Here is a 20,630-nt window from a genome sequence, read left to right as displayed (position 1 = left end):
CGTTGGCAGAGAGAAGCTCTGCTGTCAGTGCTAGGAAAACACTAATTTGGATTCCAAAATAAGTCTAAGAAAAAAAAGGGTCAAACTTTGGGAAGCATAAAAATAACCAAACTTGGGAGTGTCATGTTTTAGTGTGAGATGAGGAGTATGCATCACCTTGGAAGAGCTGACAAAATAATTGATATTTTGAAGAATAATGGCTTTGTAGTTCTTTGAAATAGTTGGTCATGTCTGGTGTCATCCATAAAAAATTGGTTTCCCGCTAAAGTCTTCTGTAGAAATCTGTTCAGGTCTATTGTGTGGCTCAGGGGTAATCCCCCTTTAAAAGAGAGTACAGAAGTGCCAGGTTTGAAGCTCAGTGGCTCCCTAGGGGTGTGTGTGCTGCAGGAGGCGCAGCAGCTCTGTGGTGGGGCGGTGCAGCACGGTGTCAGTGCTTGCGGTGCGGGCTCCTAACGCTCTCCTGTGTGTCCCCACAGGGCGCTGACGCTGGGAGGAGGACTGCCACATCTGGAGCACCTGAACCTCTCGGGCTGTCTCTCTGTAACTGGGGCAGGCCTGCAGGAGCTGGTTTCTGCATGCCCCTCTCTGAAAGATGAACACTTTTACTACTGTGACAACATTAACGGTAATGTCTTTCTAGGAAGATGTGATGCTTTTCTGGGGAGTGATGCTCGGTGTAGGGAGTTTTTAAAAGAAAAAGAACCACCAAAACTCACCTGGTTTTAATGTCTGTGTAGCACTGGGTTTCACAGATTAATTACAAAATTATGACTGTTAAATCAGTTTTGCCTTTTTTTTGTTTGGTTGGTTGTTTTTGGTAACACTAGTACAGTTCTGTATTACATAGGAAAGCATTTTTAGTGCCTGTGTCTCTTAACTTAGTTTAGCATAACTAATAGGGGTAGAAAGTAAGTCTCCATATAGCTGCTATTACACACTTGCCCTGTCCATGTTTCCACTGTAAACCATGCAGTTGTGTGTTTTCTATGTGGTCATAACCTCAGACAGAGGCTTCATTAGGTTGGTACCAAAGCTGGGATTTTTAGGAAACCAATGATGTGTGTTTTGCCATGCAAACCTCTCTTATTGCACTGATTTTGGTTTAGGATATTTTTGATTCTACCATCACATGTCCTTATGGAAAACGTAATTGAGTTTTTTTTCTGGTTTTGCTTGAGTCAGTAACTTAGGGATGGATCTGGAGAAGGATGTGTAAAAATGCATAAAGTCTGTTCATGGTGCAAGTCTTTTTGGTATTTTCCACATTGGAATTCAGTCTATTAAGTAAGCATTGCTAGCATTAGAGATGGGAGCCATGGTGTGACTGGTATTCTGTGTGTGAATTTAAAACAGGTAAGTGCAACAGAAGGCAAGGGAAAAAGAAGATGATAACCAAGTTCACAGGCCTGTACATCTAATTGTGTGTAAACCAAAATTGTATTACCTGCTAGTTCATGGTGTCCAGCTCAATAATTGCATCTGTATTGAGATGCAGTCCCAGCCTGGGAATCAGATGTCAGAACTTTGGTATGCAAGTAAATCTGTACTGATATTTGGGTATTCAATCCATGGAAATAGATACAAGATGATACACTTGGATTGGATTGTAATATTAGAAGTGAAAGTACTAAATCTTATCTTGTTTCCATAATTTTTGCACTTTATGCACTTTTTTGACCCTGCTTTTTTTTTGAGACACTTGCTTTTTGTTACTTTCTTGCATTCTGTCTAGACTACAGCATTTAAAAATCTACTTTCTGTTGTCGTTCATTTCCACCTGAAAATTTTAAGGTACTTTTTAAAAAAATCCTTCACTGACTCTCTTTCCTGCATTGAGTTTAAAGATGTCTTCAAAGACCAGTTAGAATCCTGTTCTTTTACATCTGATTGCTTGCTACTTTTCCTCTGTTTACACTTCTGCCAGTAAGACCAGACATAATTTGTCCTCAGACATTTCTGGTTTTCATCTTGTCCCTATAAAATCCACCAAAACATCTTTATATTAGTTTGCAATGCCCAAATCTGTGTGTGAGTCCACCACTTTAAAGCTTGGCTGTTTCATAGTATCCTCAAGAAATTATTTCAATTTAAACAATATTTTTGAATCATTCTGTAAAGTTGTCTGATCCTCTTGCTGTTTACTTCCTTCCTTTTACTGCCTGCTGGAATCTGTGAGCTGATAAGCTTTGCTTAGTTCTCTAAAGCATCCTGCATGCCTTTGGGTCAAGAGTTACTCCTGTGGAGAGGAGTGCACAGGACAGGGAGCCTCTGAGGGTCTGACTCTTACATCTCTTGAGGAATAATGTCATCTCAGGAGTTTATGCCTTTATGGAAAGTAGCCTTTATAAATCAATTCCCTGCAGTTCTGTCTGGGTTTTGTTCCTTGCATTTTCAATCAAACTTCATTGTGATAGGGCTGTTCACTGTGAAACTTACTCCTTTCTGTGGGCAGCAGGATTAATACAGCAGCTGTTTCTGTATCATTTGGTGTTTCTAAAGTAACTAGGGAAAGCAGTAGCTGTTGCATTTAAATCAATCCCTACCTGAAGCTGTTTATCTGTACATTTACAGATTGTATTACTAACTGCTGCACAAAGTTTACTGATCTGTAAGCATGTACAGAATAATTTCTTTTTTTTTTGCCCCCCAACCTATCAGTGATTGTTTTTGGGGAAGGAGTTTTACCCTGGGATCAGAGATTGGAAAACCTGTTGGTCTTGCAGAAAAAAACCATGGAGCCAACAGCATGGAATTTAGCCATCTATGAATAATAAAAATACAACTTTGTCATCTGCTGATGAATAAGGGCTTTATTTTTACCTGCAGCTTATTTAAAGATTTTTTTTCCCCTATAAACACTAAGCCTAATGGGACCCCTTAGACACAACCCAGCCTGATTGGAATGTCTTTGTGGAGGGCTTGTTTGGTAGGCACATTGGTTGCAATTTTTGTATTTTCAGCAGTTACTGTTCTACCTTTTTAGTAGAGCAAGATTAGAAAAGTAGAGCAGCTATGGTGACATAGTTGGGTTTAAGTCTGACTGCTGTTGCACACCAGTAACATGGTACAGTTTTTATGACCAGAAACCATGAATTTGCATATACTTCCAGATCTATTTTGTGTTTGTTTACTGTTAGCTTCACTTCAGTTTTTGGTTTGCATACTAATGTTTAGGATCTCTTATGTTTTTCACAGTGCTGGAGACTTGGAGTTAGAGAAATCTCAGCTGCAGCTGAAAACAAATCTGTCAGTATACATCCCTACTAATGGCTGATTTCATTTGCCTAAAACAAATTTGGTTGTGGATCACACTGAACTCAGCAAGAAGAGTTTAATGTTTTAGTTACATCTTGCCACTCAGTTCTTCTGTCCTCGGGCTGTTTTGTCCAGTTGTGTCCATTCTTCTGACTCGTTTCTCCATTTCAAAGCCTGGAGTGCTTTCAGCTTGGCATTAGAAAAATGAGCTCCTTAATTTCTGCAGCAGTAGCTCTTTGCAGCATTTAAGTATGATTCAGTTTCTAGAGGTTTTTTTTAAATTATGTAGTCCTCAGGTTCTGTAATTAAAGAAATAGGGCATTAATGAAATAAAGTTTGACTCTAATTATTCACTCTTCCAGCATTTAGAAGTCACTGGTCATAGTTGCTCTGTCTTTCAGCAGTCAAGCCAAAACTTTGCAAGTTCTTTTAAGGTTCATGGATCACTGTGTGCAGACTTCTGTGGGAGCACAGTGTTCCAAGTGTAGGTCTCAGTCTAAATTCTGCAGATTACCAGTGTACTCACAAATCTCTGGAAGGATATTATATGCTGGTGGCAGCCAGTTGCCCTGGCAGGAGAGGTTCTTTTACTGTGGTATTGATCCGTGTTGTCATGTGTTCTTGGTGGAATGCCAAACTTCATTCTAGGGAATTCTGACTAATTTTTGTTCTACTAGTACATGTAACAAAATGGAGTAATCAAATAGATCTGCTCCTCTCCTACATTACCAAACCTCTTTATGTGTTTATATGTTCACCACAAGTAAACAGACCTCACCTCTATTTTGAGTCCCCTAAGCATCTGAGTAATCAGATGTGCTTGTAAAGAGCATTACAGTAATCCAGTTTAGAAGTAACTAAACCAGTAATGTAGACTGTGGCAGGTTAGATGAGAATCTGAATAACTTTGCTTTCCCATGTGAACCCAAAACACATTTAATTTAGCACTTCTCTGCTAGCACCTCCTAAGCTTTCACAGAAGGAAATGCCCTTCTTATGATCCACTGCATGTACTGTTCCTTCCCCACACTTCCATCACATGTTGTTTTAAAAGACTCCGTTTTGGGCTCCTTGTTACATCCAGCAGTGATGGTATCTGGCTCATCCCTGTCAAGATGTTCTCTTACATGAGCCAGAACCTGACACTGCAAACACCCAGTGGTTGCTTGCTATACCTGCCCATCAAAACTGTCAAAGTTCATTCAGATCATCAGCTGGTCCTCCAAGTGTGCAGTGTGTGAAGTTGCTGTGTGGAGCAGTGTCCCCTAGATACCCAGTGCATTGCTAACTGGGCTGTGCTGAAAGCAATAATGGGCAAGTGAAGATGGGAGATAGTGGAACAGGTTGCCCAGAAAGGTGGTGCAGGACTCATCCCTGGACATGTTTGGAGTTAGGCTGAAAGGGTTTTCTGAGCAACCTTATCCAGTTAAAGATGTGCCTGATTATTGCAAGGTGGTTGGAACTAGATGGCTTTTAAAGGTCCCTTCCAACCCAGACTATCCTGTGATTCTGTGGAAGTGATTCATCTCCACTGTTAGGTTGAAATGACCATCACACTGGCCAATATGAAAGGAATATATGCAGTTACCATATTGCTTAACCTTAATGCTTCAGTGAGGTGAAAGGAGTTGGGAGACCTCATATACAGAGTCCAGAGGAAACAGAAGAGACGTGTTCTTCTGGCAAGATTGAAGAGGCCATTTGAATTTAAACAGAATTCTAAAACAAAGTCTGGTCCAAATGAGGTCAGTAGGAAAGACTGTGGAAGTCAGAGGTTACAAAACCAAAGAGATCTAGCCAAAGGTCAATGGTAGTAAATAAAGCCAGGAAAACAAACCCAGTGTCCATGGCTATCAAAAGTAAAGGCATTTAAATTTTGCTCTCTGTACCAAATGTAAAAAAGAGCAAAGTAAGCACTAGGGATTTTATAGAGGCGGTAAATGACTTATGATGGAGGAGATCAACTGACATGTTAAACCATTAATAGCTCAAACCCAGATAGCCTTACTGTTAAAACAACCATTAATGATACTACCTTGTTATAACAAGAACATAGAATACCCTCCAAGTGATGGGAGTTGCCCATATATGATAAGAAAGAGTAGAGGGAGGGCAGATTTCAGAAGATGTGGTTGAACACTGAATGTTTTATTTTATCTGAATTCTTTATTACAGGCTGTAAAGGAAAGTTAGTGGTGGTATGAGGATTCAACATGGGGCAAGAAATGCAGTGTGGGAAGAAGGGTGAAATTTCACTGTGATATGCTTAATGTAATTTGTAAGTCAGTGCCTAATAAATTGGGAAATGAACATAGAAGCATTTCAGATGGTCCAATTTACTTAGAAGTATCCAAGTTTTTCACATCTTAAGTTGCTGTTACAGTGGCTTAAATTTAAAAACTGAAAGCTAGCTAAAGGATAGGAAGAAAGGGCTTAATGGCCACTGTTCAGGAGAGGAACCTGGGAGGTGACAGCTTTCTCCCTGTTCCCCTCCCAAGAGTTCTGTGTGAGATCAGTCTTACCCAGCATTTCTCTTATGTTGTGGTGTAAGAAATGCACACAGTAATTTCCATGTTTTTGAGTTGTGCTTTGTGGTCTTCAAGTAATGATAGTGATACTGATGATTTCTGGAAGCTTCACTGTAGCTGTATGTGTGTTGAAGGTCTGGGTGGCTGGGAATAATCAAACTGTGATTGCATGAAACAGAATTCAGAGCTGGCAGGTGCAGTGTGCAGATGATGATTTCAGAGAGCTGTTGGTGCTAATTCTGAGATCTTTCCTATTTGCAGCAGCAGCCAAAAAGCCACCAATCGTCAGGGTGGTGAGAACAAGATAGAGGGTGCTGTGCAAGGTCCTGGGAGCCTTGGGGCACTCACAGGTGGAGCACTGCATGGTGGGCTTGGTCTCCCACTCCTGAGGAGAGAGTATGCACTGGAGTTACAGAAGATACAGAAGAGGCCTTCTAAAAAGTTAGGGAACTGAACACTCAAAAAGCTGGATGTTTCAGTGTGGGAATGAGGTGGCTGAAAAGGGAGCATGACTGTTACAGAACTGGGAAAGTGGTAGATGAGGTGAATGTGCCGTGGTAGTTCTCCAAATTTTGCAGTGTTAGAGCTCGAGGGCACTGGGTGAATTTTACACAGATGCACAGTGTAGTGAACTTTGGAACTTGGTCCTGTGGAGAACTGTGGAAGGAGGTTTAAAAAGAGGTTAAAAACCTGCATGCACAACTGAGCCATAAACAAGCACTGAAGGAAATGGACTTCAGTGTCCCTGATGGAACAGGAAGGGTAGTTGGAAAAGCACAGAAGGTGCATGATAGGCTTACATCATGTCCCTAGACACCACTTGCTGTTGCCAGTGGGGAAGGGAGTGTTAGATGGAGCATTGGTCAGACCTAGAAATTGGTATGTTCTAGTTAGGAGCATGAGGAATAACAAAATGAGCAAGAAAAGGATGGAAAACAATATTAAATTATACTTAGAATTCCCTTCCTTGAGATGTTGTGGCTCTGTATGTTTGTCAACAAGCATTTTGCTAGAAATGTGACAGTTGCTTCAGTGTCCCTGCTGTGCTGTGCAGCTGTGGCAGTGCTGGGAAGGTCAGGCACGCCTGGGAAATGCTGCTGCACAGAACATGCTCTGCCAAAGGGCTGCTCAGGAGCACCGAGTCTTCTTTCTAAAGGACTTACGGAGAAGCTTTCAAACCCTAGCTCGGAAGTGACATGGAGGATCAACATTTAGTTCAGGTGAATAAAAGGATTTGAAAAGGAAAATGAGTTTATTGACCAGTGAAAAGTTCACTATATTGTAACTCTAGTCTTTCATTACAGTTTCGGGTTTCATTCAGTCTTATGTATCTTAATTTATTTACAGTATAGAGTATTGCTTATTGGTCTGTGGCATAAAGTTAGGAAGCTGTTTTCAAGACCCCAGACTCTTGGAAATTAATTGAATTATGGCTTTACTGTTGAAGGAGGTAAAAAGCCAAATATGGCATGGTGCCCTAGTTCATTAAAAGATTTTCTAAATACATTAAAAACAGCTGAAATCTTTGTTGATTTGTTTCTCATACGAATGGAGAAAATTTCTGTTGTCCTCGTTAGGTCTTCACCAGCTTGTTTGAGGTGGCTCAGCAACACACTTCCAGTGTTTGTTGGGTGCCAGAGTTGAGCCAGCCTGAGTGTAAATGAGTCTCAAAGCAGACATATGGCTGCAGGAATTTAAACCCTGTTTGAATAAATGCAGTAATTTCTTATCTCATGGTCACTTTAACATTTTGCATGAAAGGAGTAAGTGAAGGTAAGTGGAGGTGGGTAGCACAGTTGGTTTGTGCTTTCTGTGCTTGCAACTCATTCTTTTTTCTGAATGGCTCATCTTTAGCCTTACGGCTTCTGATGCCTACAGTGATGTTAAGGTGATTTATTTATAGTTTTTGAATTTCCAGTCAAGAGTATGTGAGAGTCTGGCCAACCATGAAGTGTTCATGGAGAAAAAAAAATACTTCCAGGCCAAAATACCTGTTTCCATTATCACAGACATAGTTTCAGAGGTTATGGTTTCTTTGGTAATGATCATCTGAATTTGAAAAATGAGAATTAAAAATACACTGTCAAAACCACTCAGTTCTGAAGCTGTGGCAGCTTGCATAAAGTTGCTCATTTAGCATTGCTTATGGTACTTCTGTGTAGCTTGGGATGTGTTATCTTCATGGGACTAAGCTGTGGAGCAAAAATCTCTTCAAAATACCTGTTCCAAGTGAGGCTTTTACACCATGATAGCACCGGCAGCATTTCAGACTTCATGGTACTGAGTGAAGAGTAGTGCATTGTAAAAAATGAGATGTTTTCTGAATCACGAATTCATGAGAGTTATGATTTTAAATGAGTGGCCTTTCCTTCTTTTCACGTTTCTGTTGTTTTTGTGCAGGTCCTCATGCTGAAACCGCCAGTGGATGCCAGAATTTGCAGTGTGGTTTTCGGGCCTGCTGCCGCTCTGGCGAGTGAGCGCTGACGTCTGACCCTCTCCTCCATTTAGCTGAGCAGGCTTCCTCTCATGCACTTTACTTACAGCTCGCGTCTTGTGTTAACAATCCTTGGAGTGAGACTTGGTATACTAGCCTGACCCTGCCCACAACTTCAGAATCTTAATTATGAGTGTACTGTACAGTGTTGTAACAATCTCACAACCTCATTTGGCTTGAAGGGTGTTGGGTTTTATTTTACATAATTTGGGGAAGATGGGAAAATCTTCAGTTTTTTTTTTAATGCCACTTTATTTCAATTTTGGCACTTAACTGTACTTTACTGAATTATTTGTGTTAGGTGACTTTCTTTTTTTAATTTTGAATCCGTAAGTACAATATAAACCTCCGCAGAGAATTTGAATTTTACTGTTTGCATTTGGGTAACAATTATACATCTTTAGCAGCCTGGTTTCTTCCCCTTTTCTCTCATCCTGAAGTTGTTCTTTTTATTGCAAAATTAGGGAAATTGCCACCTTCCTTTTGCATTTGGTTTTGTATTTGGGCTTGAAAGACATAAATAAAACATTCCCACCAATAAATAAATGTGTGCAGCAGTTGAATATCTGTGCTTTTGGAGTGCCATGCCAGAAGGCTGCAGAGGTTGGGCAGGTGAGTGGGTGTTGTCATGGTTGCAGAGCTGTCAATGGTATAGAATGTATGGGGGTTTTTCATTTGGTTTTATGGTTCCCATGACTCTGCTAAGTTGCATTTTTGAAGTAGTTTCCAAGGAGGTCAGTTTTCATTAATCTGAACTCTGTGAAAAGACAGCAATGCATTTTCCCCCTTGCTTTGATAGTTAGAAGGATTCCTCTCTGGGCAGTGGAGACTGGCAGGGAGCAGAAATTCTGTTGTGATGAGTGAAACGTGCTAGGAAGAGAGGAGTAACAGATGAGTGTGTGTGTGTGGTGGTGTGAGGGAGAGCCCAGTGGGTGAGGGATGAGTACTGGAGGCCTGCCACTGGTGGTGTCCCCCAGGGTTCAATACAGGGCTAACTTAGTCATCAGTGACTGGAATGAAGGTCCAGCTGCCTCCTCAGCAGCTTCACTGACAACACAAAGCTGGGAGGAGCTTTGGGCTGGTCCCCTGAGTGCTGTACAGCCCTTCAGAATGCCCTGGGCAGGGTGGAGAGATGGGCAGAAAAGAACCATCTGGAATTCAACAGAGGCAAGTTCAGGGTCCTGCTGAACCTTCTTCCTAAGCTCAGCCCACTGTCATTTTTACTTGAAGAGTGTGATTAGCAAGACAACAGCAGGAAAAGCATATGTATATCAGTATTAACAGCACAACTACTTACATACTAGTAAGTGAATTTGGTTTTCATTAACTAATCTTTTGATAATCTTCTACTTGCAAGTTTGCTAACTTGCAGACAAGGATTTCATACTCCTAAGTAATTTAATCAAATTCTTGTATAAAAGGAATGAGCTTCTGCTTATGGTTCAATAAAAATATTTATTAAAGCCTTCATCTTTAACAACTGAAGAAAATGTCTTCTGCCTTTAAAAAAAATGGTGCTGGCATTATACAGATATAAAATAGAGCAGGATATGAAGCAGCCTCTTAAAAATTGAAGTATGGTCTCTTCACTGATGGCACTTAGGTATATAAAATTTATTCATAGCTAAAAATTCGGGAACTGAGGTAGAGGAATTTTTTTTATTTATAAGTGTCTTTTGAAGAGGAAGAACAGCTGTAGATAAACTGACTAGCTACAGGGATACCAAGGAAACATTTTACTCTGCACTCTCGCTTATGTGGAGATGTGTAATGCTTAAAGTGTGAGGGTCCACAGGGAGCTATAAAAGACTATATAAAAATCACCTATTAGTACTAAAAATTTATGCTGTCAGTCTCTTCCTTAGCAGTAATTAGTGCTTTTAGGGCAAATAAAGCTACTAAAAATCATGTTATTTGATTTTTAAAATACGTGGAATAGTTCAGCAGTGAGAGAAATCATATATTTACACCTATATAAGCAAATTTCATGCAGTATTCAGACTGGTCTGTACTACCTATTTCGCACAAGTGAAGCAACATAAATCCATATAGAGAGAACATTTTGGGGATAAGCATGAATATACACAGCCAGAGCAAATTCAACATTGGAAACATCAATGGTGTGAACTCTTGTGCTGTGTACAGCCTCTATTAGAGGTCTCACTTCAGAATATGGCATATGAATAGGAAAGCCAGAGACCTGGAAAAAGAAAGAAAAGAAAACATGTGAGAAGAAAAGATGAAGGCACGTGAATAAATACATAGTTTAAAAAATTTACATGCTGAGTAAAACAAATTCTCTATTGCCAGCCTGAAGTGATGCAGGTGATGCATAGAAGAACCTATGTTTGTATTTTGATAACACCTCCCTTTTTCACATACTCCAGGGAAGCTTTTGCCATTTTTCCTCTCTAATTTGGTTTAAGTTCTAAGTGAAATTCTTTAGAATCCACTAGAATGAAGTTATATTAATGAACATGTGTAGTGGGGCTTCATTGTTTTTTAGCCTTGCAGCTAAAAAACACTCAGGGGCTGTTTTAAATCACTGTTCTCCTGACTTGGGATTTGAGTGCAAATGTCTCCTGCTCAACAGGAACTGAAGCCTCAACTCATTTTGGAGCTGGCCAGAGCTGCCAACTGTCCCAGGTGTTCCATGTGGAAAGCAGAAGGCCCTTCCAACAGCCTGGAGGAATAATGCACAGGCACCCAGTGGCTGCAGTGAACATATCAGTCAATTTTCTTCTGTCTTTATAGAATGAAGCAAAGACTAGAGAGCTGAAGAAAAGCATGTTCTGTGGGCTCCTGCACCTGTGAGCAGACTGTGTGTGGCACTGCTCAGCACCAGCAGCAGGTTCCTGCTGACCCTGAGAGCTGCTGCACCAGTCAGCCCCAGAGCAGCTGGTGCTGGGAGGCTGCACTGGTGTGGATGTACTGGGTGTAGTGGCTGCTGTGCAGCAACACGTGTTTCTGCTGAACATCAGAATATAAAGTTAACTGGGTGCATTGTTGTTTTATCTTCAACATTACAAATGAAATAAACCAGATCATCACTTCTTCACTCTATTAATATTATAATGGTTTCTCTTTGGTATAAAATCTCTTGTGAATTTTGGCAGTAGAAGAAATAACTAGCCTAGGACATTCTTCTGTACCACAGAAGGTGATACTAAAACCTAGGGATTTAACTTCTTGCTTGTATGTACAAGGCATTTATGTTCACAGTGTACCCTGTAATCTCCCAGCTGTTTTTGCAGCTCTGCCTGGTGGTCATCTTCTACATCTTTGCCTTGATTTTGTTCCAGCAGTGGCAGAAAGTTGCGCAGGGTGGAGGTGCAGTATCTGTTCCAGCGTGTTGGGCGCGTTGGTCTCCATTCCATAATCTTATCCTTTAATATTTTTTCAATCCTGCAGTAAGATAGACTGATTATTACAGTTCTAGTATTGGACATCTGAACTGATCTCCCTTGGCAGGCAGTACAGATTCTGAGAACCACACATGACCTCAGTTAAACTGCAAGTGCAGAAAAGCCAACACAGCTGTGTAGTAGTGAGTGCACTGTTAATTCCATGGCTTTCCATGCAGACACTGAAACACCTTTTAGTTTACACCCTCTCCTCTCATCCCCCCACAGCATTTTGTTCTTTGTGAAATGGCAGAGCAAGGACTGATTAGTTCTTTCTACCTGGCAATCTCTATTGAAGAAGAGAATTTTAAAAAGCCCTGAAACAATAGCTTCTGATTTTTTAGGCCCTTCTCCTGGCACTGAAAGCAGGTTTTTAGGAGCTAGGCATGAATACCTAGGAATGCTCTGGTATTAGCACTGATGGCACTTGTTCTGGAGGTGGCATTACCTGCTCTGCAGTTCCAGTGCAGCAGCCTTATCCGAATGCTCATAAGTTAGTTCTTCAGGCTAGTGATAAAAATATAAATATTAAAACGTGCAATCTCTTCTAAATATATAACAATGTAACTTCAGGAGTTTCTGCCTTGATAATGCTCAGAGAAGTTTACAATTATGCAAAAAGAATCTATTCTTTAACAGAGACATGGTGAAAATTTAACTAGATATTTGTGTGTAATTCTGGGGTTTTTTCCCCCAGTAAATTTCAACTGTTTACACCTTTCATAACTGTACAGGAATTTATGGCTTTTTACTAGTGATATTCATACAGCTTGAAAAAAATGCCTTCTTAGCCATGAGACAAAAGTTGACTTTTTCTTTATAATACTGAGCTAGTACTTTAGATATGTTTGTTTAGAGATTTTTTCCATTTACTTCACTGTTGCCCTGAGATCTCAGATAGAGGGCAAAACCATTAAATCTGTATGAAGTCAGCTTCTTTCAGTATTCCTGCTTTAATCTTTTAAAGGAGTAACTAGGAAATCTTTTTAAAAACCAATGCTATTACATAAATGTACTTAACCAAAGAAGTCCAAAGAACTTAGTATGTGCATCTTTATACCAAGTCTGTGATGTCTCAACCCCTCTTTTTGAGTTGGCAATAATCCATCAATACCTGAACGCTGCGGAGACCAGGGAATGGCAAACTTCTTGAAAAGAAAGGCTTCCAAAGTTTTGGTTTGCTGATATCAAAATATATCCTTCCTGGGGAATCATATTCTTGCATATTAAACCAAATCTGCAGGAAAGCAAATCTGGTTTAGCTTTCAGCACATAATCAACACCTATGGAACACATTCCACTTACGAAGCAATAAAATCCTGTATGATGTTAACCTCCTGTAGCAATTTTTTCTGCTGTTCTGAGCTGCATTTCCACCCCTCTAGACTGCTGCACAATTCCTTCTGAATTCTGATTAGATTCCTGCAAGAGCCCACCCCAGTGCTGCTGTGGCTGTGATGCCTGGTAGCTGCTGCACCCCAAGAGTACTGCTTTTTTAAATGTACCTTGCAGAATACAAGCAGAGACTGCTGACACACAAGTCATGGCTTCTGTGCACATTTTGTCAGAAGTGGAACCCACGTCTTACACTCCCCTTCTTTACAGACATTCATTTTGGCCTCTGTGCCTGGTCTGGAGCATGCAGGCACTGTAGGATTCTTGTTCTAACAGCCTTTAAATAACTATTTCTAAGGCTGCAAAATGTACCACCACCTACTATGTAAATGTGTGTGACCCTTTGTAACTGAGGTTCTGTGCAGAGCCTTCTAGGACAGCTGGTTCTGCCCCAGTTGGGTGTGAGCTGGTGTGACCCTTCTGGCTGAGACTGCCCAGTCTCACTGAGACTGGAATTAGGCGCCTTGAAAGGTGGTGTTGTGTTCTGCAGCTCATGTAAGTCCTTACTTGCTTCTGCCAGCAATTAACAACTGAGTTACATTTTTCTTAACTGCAGGTTTAGCATTGCTTACAAAAACACCAAACTAAACAACTCTACCGCTCCCCAAAATGCTTTCAGTGAAAGAAGTGACACTTTTAAAATAAATGTGCTTTAGAATATTAAATTTTCATCTAAAGTTAGGCTCTGTATTTAGAATAGAACATAGAAGATTACAAAACAAAACTAATAATGCATGGCATTCCAAAAAACTGAGGAGCAAACTTTTAAACACAACTTCCAGTTTCCATTCAAATAAACACTAGGGTTCTTTTTTTAAGTTTGCCTTCTATTTTCTCGTTTTCAGACTTTCATGCATCTTTCTACCTCGTTATCATGCCCCTGTTTGTGTCCCCAGAACGTGGGAGGTCTGGCTCCCAGCCAAGTCAGGGAATGCTGCTGGCAGGACACTTCCAGGTTTCTGAGCTTCCCAGCACAGGCTCAGCTCCCAGCCTGTGGCTCCTCCTTCACCTGCCCAGAGCTGCACAGCTCTGCAATCTCTCCTCTCTCACCCCACCACCTCTGAGAGTTTACAGACACACAATTAATTATACATTATGAACATGCACCAGTATTATTTGTCAGTTTTCAAATAAATGTGGGGACTTGATGCCAAGCTGAAAATCAGTGTTGTTTTTGTGCCCTGAGGTGCCAGCTCTGTGTTGTGCACATTGAACCATTCAGGCTGTGTCTAATGTCACATGGGCAACTCAAGTGACTCTTTATACTTTTTTCCTCATTTTTCAGTCCCATTTCACCTGCAAACTATTATCTTTGAGGAATGACTACTCCTCACCTAAGCAGCTGTAATCTTAGGCCACCCACTCTGGGAAACATGTAAATAAAACTCAGTAATGAAAATTATATTAACAGATCTCTTGATCTACCTAAATGCTGATTAAAAAAATCTTTCTTATTTAAAGTAGCTGAAAAACCTACTTAAGATTTAATAATATTTCTGATAAATGATTGCCTAAACATGTTTACAATGATGAACAAATGATGCCAAAAAATAATCAAGTTATTAACTCTTTTGTGTATAGAAATGTGACAAGACTAGGCACACGTACATTATCACAGCTGATCAGACAGTACACATTTTGTAAGGGGCAGAAAGTATCATACTGCCCATAAAAACATCCAGTACTGGGGTTCCAAATTACATACTGACTTTGTTCCAAAGTTAATACATATGCAGTTGGGCCCTAGGAAGGAAAAAAAAAAAGTATGAGAAAGATGTTTGAAAACTGGCTACAAGTATGCTTTGTTTTCCTTGTAATACTAAATTTTTACTATTGAGTTTGATAGTGCTTTTTAGGGCAAACTGCTTGGAAGAATTGCCAGGTTCATTACAGTTCAACACTTATATAATAATGTGGGAGAGAAATGTCAGACATGCAGAGCTCCAAGCCATTTTTTTCATATAGAATCTGAAAGCTCTTGTCTCAACAACAAACAGATGTGGAATTCCACATACAGGAATGTTTACTAGTTGCACTTCAGTATCAACACATCCTGCTTGGCTACTGCCCCAGCTCCCATCCATGGGCAACCTCTGAGCTGAAGGATTTCCACCCAGACAGCACACTCTGTGTCTCAGCCACCAGCCTCACTCTCAGGCACGTCAGGAATTTTCTTTACATTAAAGCTCTCTTTATATTCTCTATTAGGAATCCCTAAACTGCTCTCCTGTGTTCTTGTCATATCTTATATTTTCCAGGTATCTTGAAATTCCTGGAGTAAATTCCCTCCTTACAAACTGCTTTATTAGTGACTAGCATCTCCATCAGATCTTGAGGGGAAGGAATGTATCTGAGTACCTGCTCCTGTCACTGCAGGATCTCAGAATGTGCTTAAGAAAGGAGCTTAGATGGAAATTTGTACCAAAGAAACCTTTCATATGTATGTAGAAATTTGCATTATAAACAGCTAGCACCTTTTTAAAAAGAGCAGTATAGGTTAGTTGGAAATCTGAGTACTTCCCTGAAAACAAAGGCATCTCCCAAGCAGTAAAACAAGCTGTGTTTCAGTTCTGGGCCAGTCTGAGCCCAGCTGCTGCCACAGTGGCTCCCAGCAGCCCAAGGCAGATGTGTGTGACCACTAAGGATCCTAGGCCCCTCCTATCACCTCTGAGCCTGTACCAAATCCCACACTAACCCAGACTCTGTGTATCCATGACTGAGATGCTGTCAAGGGACTGTCTCCATCAGATACACCATTTATACAAGCCAAAGTCAAATCAAGGGTTACAGATGCTTGGTACTGTATTGTGATGACAACTACTACCAGTTTAATCATGGAAACTGAGGTCCAGGAAAAAAACTCCAGACATATACTAAGATAAACTTTCAATTTTTTATTTACTTCTCTGAAAAGAATCAGTGCCCAGCACCAATCTTTAGATAATATCCTGGAAAAACATCCCAGCAAGAAACAATGGCCCCCAACAATGGACAAAAGACTTCACAAAAGACAAGTTAATACTTAGGCCAAATGAAAGAACGCTCTTACCTCAGGAATGGCATTTCCAATGATGAGCCAGGCTTTTTTCCCCATTCCAAGGAAATAATTACACAAGAGCACGGCGTGTTCTTCCTCATCTCCCGCCAGAAGATAAAGAAATTGCTAATTGAGATATTAAAAAGAAAAGGTTTTTCTAGGCAGTTATCAGCTTAGAATATTTGATAATGTTTCTTAACACATCTGAAGCAAGGAGTCCTCTCAGATCTTTGCAACTGATCCTTACTGTTTATTGGTCACTGCTTCAACACACAGGATGAAGAGTGAATGGTGTGAGAATACGTGAGATCGGAGATCCTATCACAACAACCAGGGTCTCTGTCTTTTTTAGAAAGACCATTCTCCATAAAAGTTTTGAAATGATAAAAACTTCATCTATGATAAACAATGTCTGCTGTTATTCTCTAAATTACAGGATTTGTGTGGCAGAATACTAAATATCTCATTATTGCTCACACTACATGCAATGTCTTTCCTGTAGTTCCTTGGAATGACAATGATCCATTTTAAGTCTAGTTGTAAAGTCTCCATCACTCAGCATCCCTTCACTTGAGCATGTCTATGACATCATGGACTGGTTTGTAACTGAAAAAAAATGGGAGATGCTTTGAAGCCCTAACATATTCTTACGTACTGAAACCTATTAAAGATAAAACTTTTGGCTCAGATCAAAATAAGCAACTTCTTTCAAGCTTTGGTCCTTATCCTTTAAAATAAATGGCTCAAATAAAAATATTCCTCACAATAACAGAATCACAGAATAATTTATGTTTGAATGGACCTCAAGAGCTAATCTAGTACAACCTCCCTCCAAAAACACAACCACTAGGATGTACTATCACATTCAAGAGGATAAAGAACTTCTTTTTAATGCATTGCTTACATCTGATGTGCTCCATAAATCACAAATTCCAGCAAATGACACACTATCTGGCAAAAAAGGAATCAAAGCAACATATCGAGCCACCAGTTCCTGCAAGAAAACAAAACAGAGCAGGTCACCCCTTTAATTCAAAATGCTCTAATGTTATACCAGATGTGAAGAATATTGCTGCTTCCACTCAATAACAGAACACTGAGTAGCCTCAGTACAGTAGCAGCTAGCTCATTGTAGAATTTGTATCAAAGACTGATATGATTTACTGCCCTTGAGGTTTGACAATTCTTTGTCTTTTAAAGGACAATACTCATTAATACACTTATTTTTTCCCCAGAGAAAACAAATATTATTTTGCAGTATCATTATAGTTGGACTTACTGTGTATTACACATAGTCATTCACAGTCATTACTATTTTATTTTGTATCTGTAGTTTTTCCTTTGCAAAAGGTGCAGCTCTACAGCAGAGACACAAAGCTGAGATTTGCTTATGTGCATGTGCACAGGCTAACAAACAAACATCTTGCAATCTGTATCCCAGAGACTTCACCATCTTTTCTAAGTACTTACTGCTGCTGTTTGAGATCTATTTGGGACAGCATCAAGAAGCTCCTGTGGTGGATTCAGAGGTTTGATATATCTGGTAATAAAAACTGTTTTTCCATCAAGGTCAATTACAGTTGTTAGGCACTGGCGGCTTGGAAACTTTGATGTACATTCAGCTTCATATTTTTCTGCTGCCTGGAGCAGTTTCTCATCTTCTTGGGTATCAAACTTCAAAAGACAATAGAATTTATACAAAATCAGTTTTATTTATAGTTTGGACTTAAGTCTTTACTATATTTAGCCATATTTCACCATTTAGAGGACAATAAAAATATTGTTAAATTCTTTTCTAATAGCACTTTGAACTTGCCTTGTAGTATAAAGTTTTGCTTACAGACATAAAAGGAAGACCAAGGCAATGGAATATCAGGTAATTTGCACTTACTTATGAATGCCCATAATGATCTCTACATATAAGCTGGCTTTATTAAAGCACTGAAGAATGCAGTGAAAGTTAGCCATCAGTTAAAGTTATGGCCAAGAAACATGGGGGCATGAGGATGTAACACCCCATATTAAGTAAAAAATAAACAATTATAGTTAGGTACTAATCCTATGTGCTATTCCCACAGCACTCCATTGAAACCACAATTGACATTAAGCATAAAATCCCAATGATTTTTATATAAATAATACTGCAACAACACTGCACAATGCCAAAATATTTGCAGAGAAGGTTAGACAAATCCTTATAATTCAAAGGTGTCTAGAATTTCCACATTTTTAAATGGGATATTTTCAGAAGCAAATGTATGTCTCAAAAGCACATATTTATTATATAACAATGACAATTATTTCATGTTGATAGCTAAGATGTCATCTTTTAAAGGTATTAAGATTGGTCAAAAGGATCTATTTAGAATTCCTTATATACTTCTAGTGGTGCTGAGAATTAAAGTTCATCCTTTGTAGTATTTTTGTTTAAAATAAGTCACTTTTGTCATTTGTTACTCTTCTTAAACTAACCTGAGGTGGAACAGCTGGGCACTGCCCTGCAGCTAGAGCTCCAAGTTAGAAGAGAAGGCACACAGTGGTGATTCTTCTCAACCATAATTAAGAGCAGAAAGTGGAGCCTCTGGCATGTTGTAATGTAAATGTAGCAATTTACTGCAAATATTACTGGCAAATAAACAATTACTATGTCACAGTCAAGTAACACAAACTGCAAAGAGGTTGCTGAATGGCACAAACCTGAGCTAAATCTTAAACTGGGAACAACAGGAGTATCCCAACTAATTTATTAATGTTGTACCTTCTTAAGCATTTCATTCATCTAACAGAGGTTCAGGAAGGACAGCAGGAAAGAGAGGAAAAATAAGTAAAGAAACAAAAAAGGTATCATAAAATTAAACTAAAATTAAGCTTAGCATCCTAAAGCCTAAAGCACTACACGAGCATTTCAAATTAACTGCAGGTCAAGAAGAGGAAGAAAGTACAGCAAATTATTTAGTTTTTTTTTTTTCCATAATATGCCAAACTCTTTCTATAATAGGTGTATGTGTTGCAGCTGGAGAGTTGCAGCAAAGAATTGTAATGACTACTGTTGTTAGTCTAAGGCACTTCTGGTTTACTAATGAAACTGAAAAAAACAGCAGCTGTTGTTCAGGAATTATCTTCAAGATCTCGAGGCATGCATGAAGCCATAAATAATAAATGCTCATTTGAACAGTATAAACACAGAAGTAAGAAAATACTCTTTGCACCTGCCACCTCCTTTTTGTCCACTAAATCCTTTTGTTCACAAATACTCACACAAATGCTTTATTGTTTACACAGGAACAAAGAAAAACTACAGGCTCACAGATAGGAATGCCAATTTGCTTTCTCTGAGGACTAAAATTAGATACCTGGGCAAAGTTATTTCTCATGCATTAAGTGCACACCTCACTTAATGGTGCATCTAATTAAACTGAACTGAGATCTTTATTTCAAAAAATTTGAAATAAACCACTCCAAATTTGTATGAGTGTCCTTCTGTACTTGTTCATGTCCTTTGGTACACTAAGGAGAGCTATTAATATGCATCTCAAGAACTGCAGCACTGGAAACAAAGAGCAAGAGAATGATGAATTAGTGATTAGTTACCTTCTCTCTGACAGACTCTCCAGGGATGAGCTGTGGTTCAATGGTAATGAACAGAGTTATATATGAGCCCTCACTCAGATTTCTCACAGAATCAAAACCTCTCTCCATGCCCACGCTCTTTTCTTTGCTGTAGCCAAGGAGGACTGGAGGAATATTGACCTTAAATGTACCATCAATCTACAACAGATACAGAGAAATACTTCTCATTAAAAGCAAAAAAGCAAAAGTTCCCTCTCACATGAATTTGCTACTTGTGTCTGCATATTTTCTTCTTTTGGTTATTAAAGTTAGAAAATGATAAAATGAGAGAATATGACATTTATGTTGATTAACTGTGGGGAAGACACAAGGTATCTCACTTGTTAAATGTATTAATCACAACTCGATTTCAGCCTCTCTTGCATATTAGGAACACTAATATTTAATGGAATGGAAATCATACACACTAGTTCACAGAGAAAGAAAGAGTGCTGGCCTTCCACTACTTTTATTTCAAACAGCAAACTCTACATGGCTCTGTTTATCTGGAAAAATGAAAAAATGGCAAAATACAGGTTGGATGACTATTCTTCTCAAGGCAGCAGCAGACCAACAGGCCTTTGCCTATGAGTGCTGTGGGAAGGATGCTCCAGCATCGCAGACATGGACTCTCTTCCATGCACAACCTCCTGATGCTTCTTGGGTGGAACTGGAACTGGACCATTTATCACGCTTCTGTATGGAAGTGCTCTGCCAGCCCCACCAGCCCCTGCAGCTCCCCCTGCTAGCACAAACACAGAATAAGGACTTTCTGAAGGGCTGCCTGAGACAAGAGATGGCAGGCCCACACTTGCTTGGGCAGCTTTCAATAGTGGAAGTAGCCAGCTTTAAAAGAAAAGCAAAATCAGTAAGCTCCTCATTTGGACACTGTTGAGGCAACTGCCACC

The 20,630-nt window shown here is 39.6% G+C and overlaps 2 protein-coding genes across 6 annotated transcripts in view; one reads left to right on the top strand and one right to left on the bottom strand.

Moving 5' to 3' along the window:
- The window catches only part of FBXL5 (F-box and leucine rich repeat protein 5), a 33,867-nt gene extending 25,048 nt beyond the window's left edge, over positions 1 to 8,819 (top strand). Inside the window, exons 10-11 of the mRNA XM_074541779.1 lie at positions 477 to 625; positions 8,184 to 8,819. Of these exons, the coding sequence (XP_074397880.1) occupies positions 477 to 625; positions 8,184 to 8,260 (226 nt within the window). The 3' untranslated portion in view covers positions 8,261 to 8,819. The remainder of the gene's footprint in view (positions 1 to 476; positions 626 to 8,183) is intronic.
- CC2D2A (coiled-coil and C2 domain containing 2A) overlaps positions 8,238 to 20,630 on the bottom strand; it is a 55,074-nt gene continuing 42,681 nt past the window's right edge. For 2 of the 5 annotated variants that reach the window (XM_074541774.1, XM_074541778.1), the window contains 10 exons: positions 19,705 to 19,881; positions 18,872 to 18,892; positions 17,584 to 17,787; positions 17,018 to 17,107; positions 16,126 to 16,239; positions 14,685 to 14,819; positions 12,796 to 12,918; positions 12,130 to 12,188; positions 11,505 to 11,682; positions 8,238 to 10,477 (listed from right to left, as the gene is read on the bottom strand). In XM_074541774.1, the coding sequence (XP_074397875.1) occupies positions 10,289 to 10,477; positions 11,505 to 11,682; positions 12,130 to 12,188; positions 12,796 to 12,918; positions 14,685 to 14,819; positions 16,126 to 16,239; positions 17,018 to 17,107; positions 17,584 to 17,787; positions 18,872 to 18,892; positions 19,705 to 19,881 (1,290 nt within the window). In that variant the 3' untranslated portion in view covers positions 8,238 to 10,288. The remainder of the gene's footprint in view (positions 10,478 to 11,504; positions 11,683 to 12,129; positions 12,189 to 12,795; positions 12,919 to 14,684; positions 14,820 to 16,125; positions 16,240 to 17,017; positions 17,108 to 17,583; positions 17,788 to 18,871; positions 18,893 to 19,704; positions 19,882 to 20,630) is intronic. The other 3 variants (XM_074541776.1, XM_074541775.1, XM_074541777.1) reach the window with 3 other exon arrangements.

The sequence above is a fragment of the Zonotrichia albicollis genome, chromosome 5 (assembly GCF_047830755.1).
Source record: "Zonotrichia albicollis isolate bZonAlb1 chromosome 5, bZonAlb1.hap1, whole genome shotgun sequence".
NCBI classification, from domain to species: Eukaryota; Metazoa; Chordata; class Aves; order Passeriformes; family Passerellidae; genus Zonotrichia; species Zonotrichia albicollis.
The sequence above is the reverse complement of the archived record's forward strand: the minus strand, read 5'-3'. Positions and strand labels throughout refer to the sequence as shown.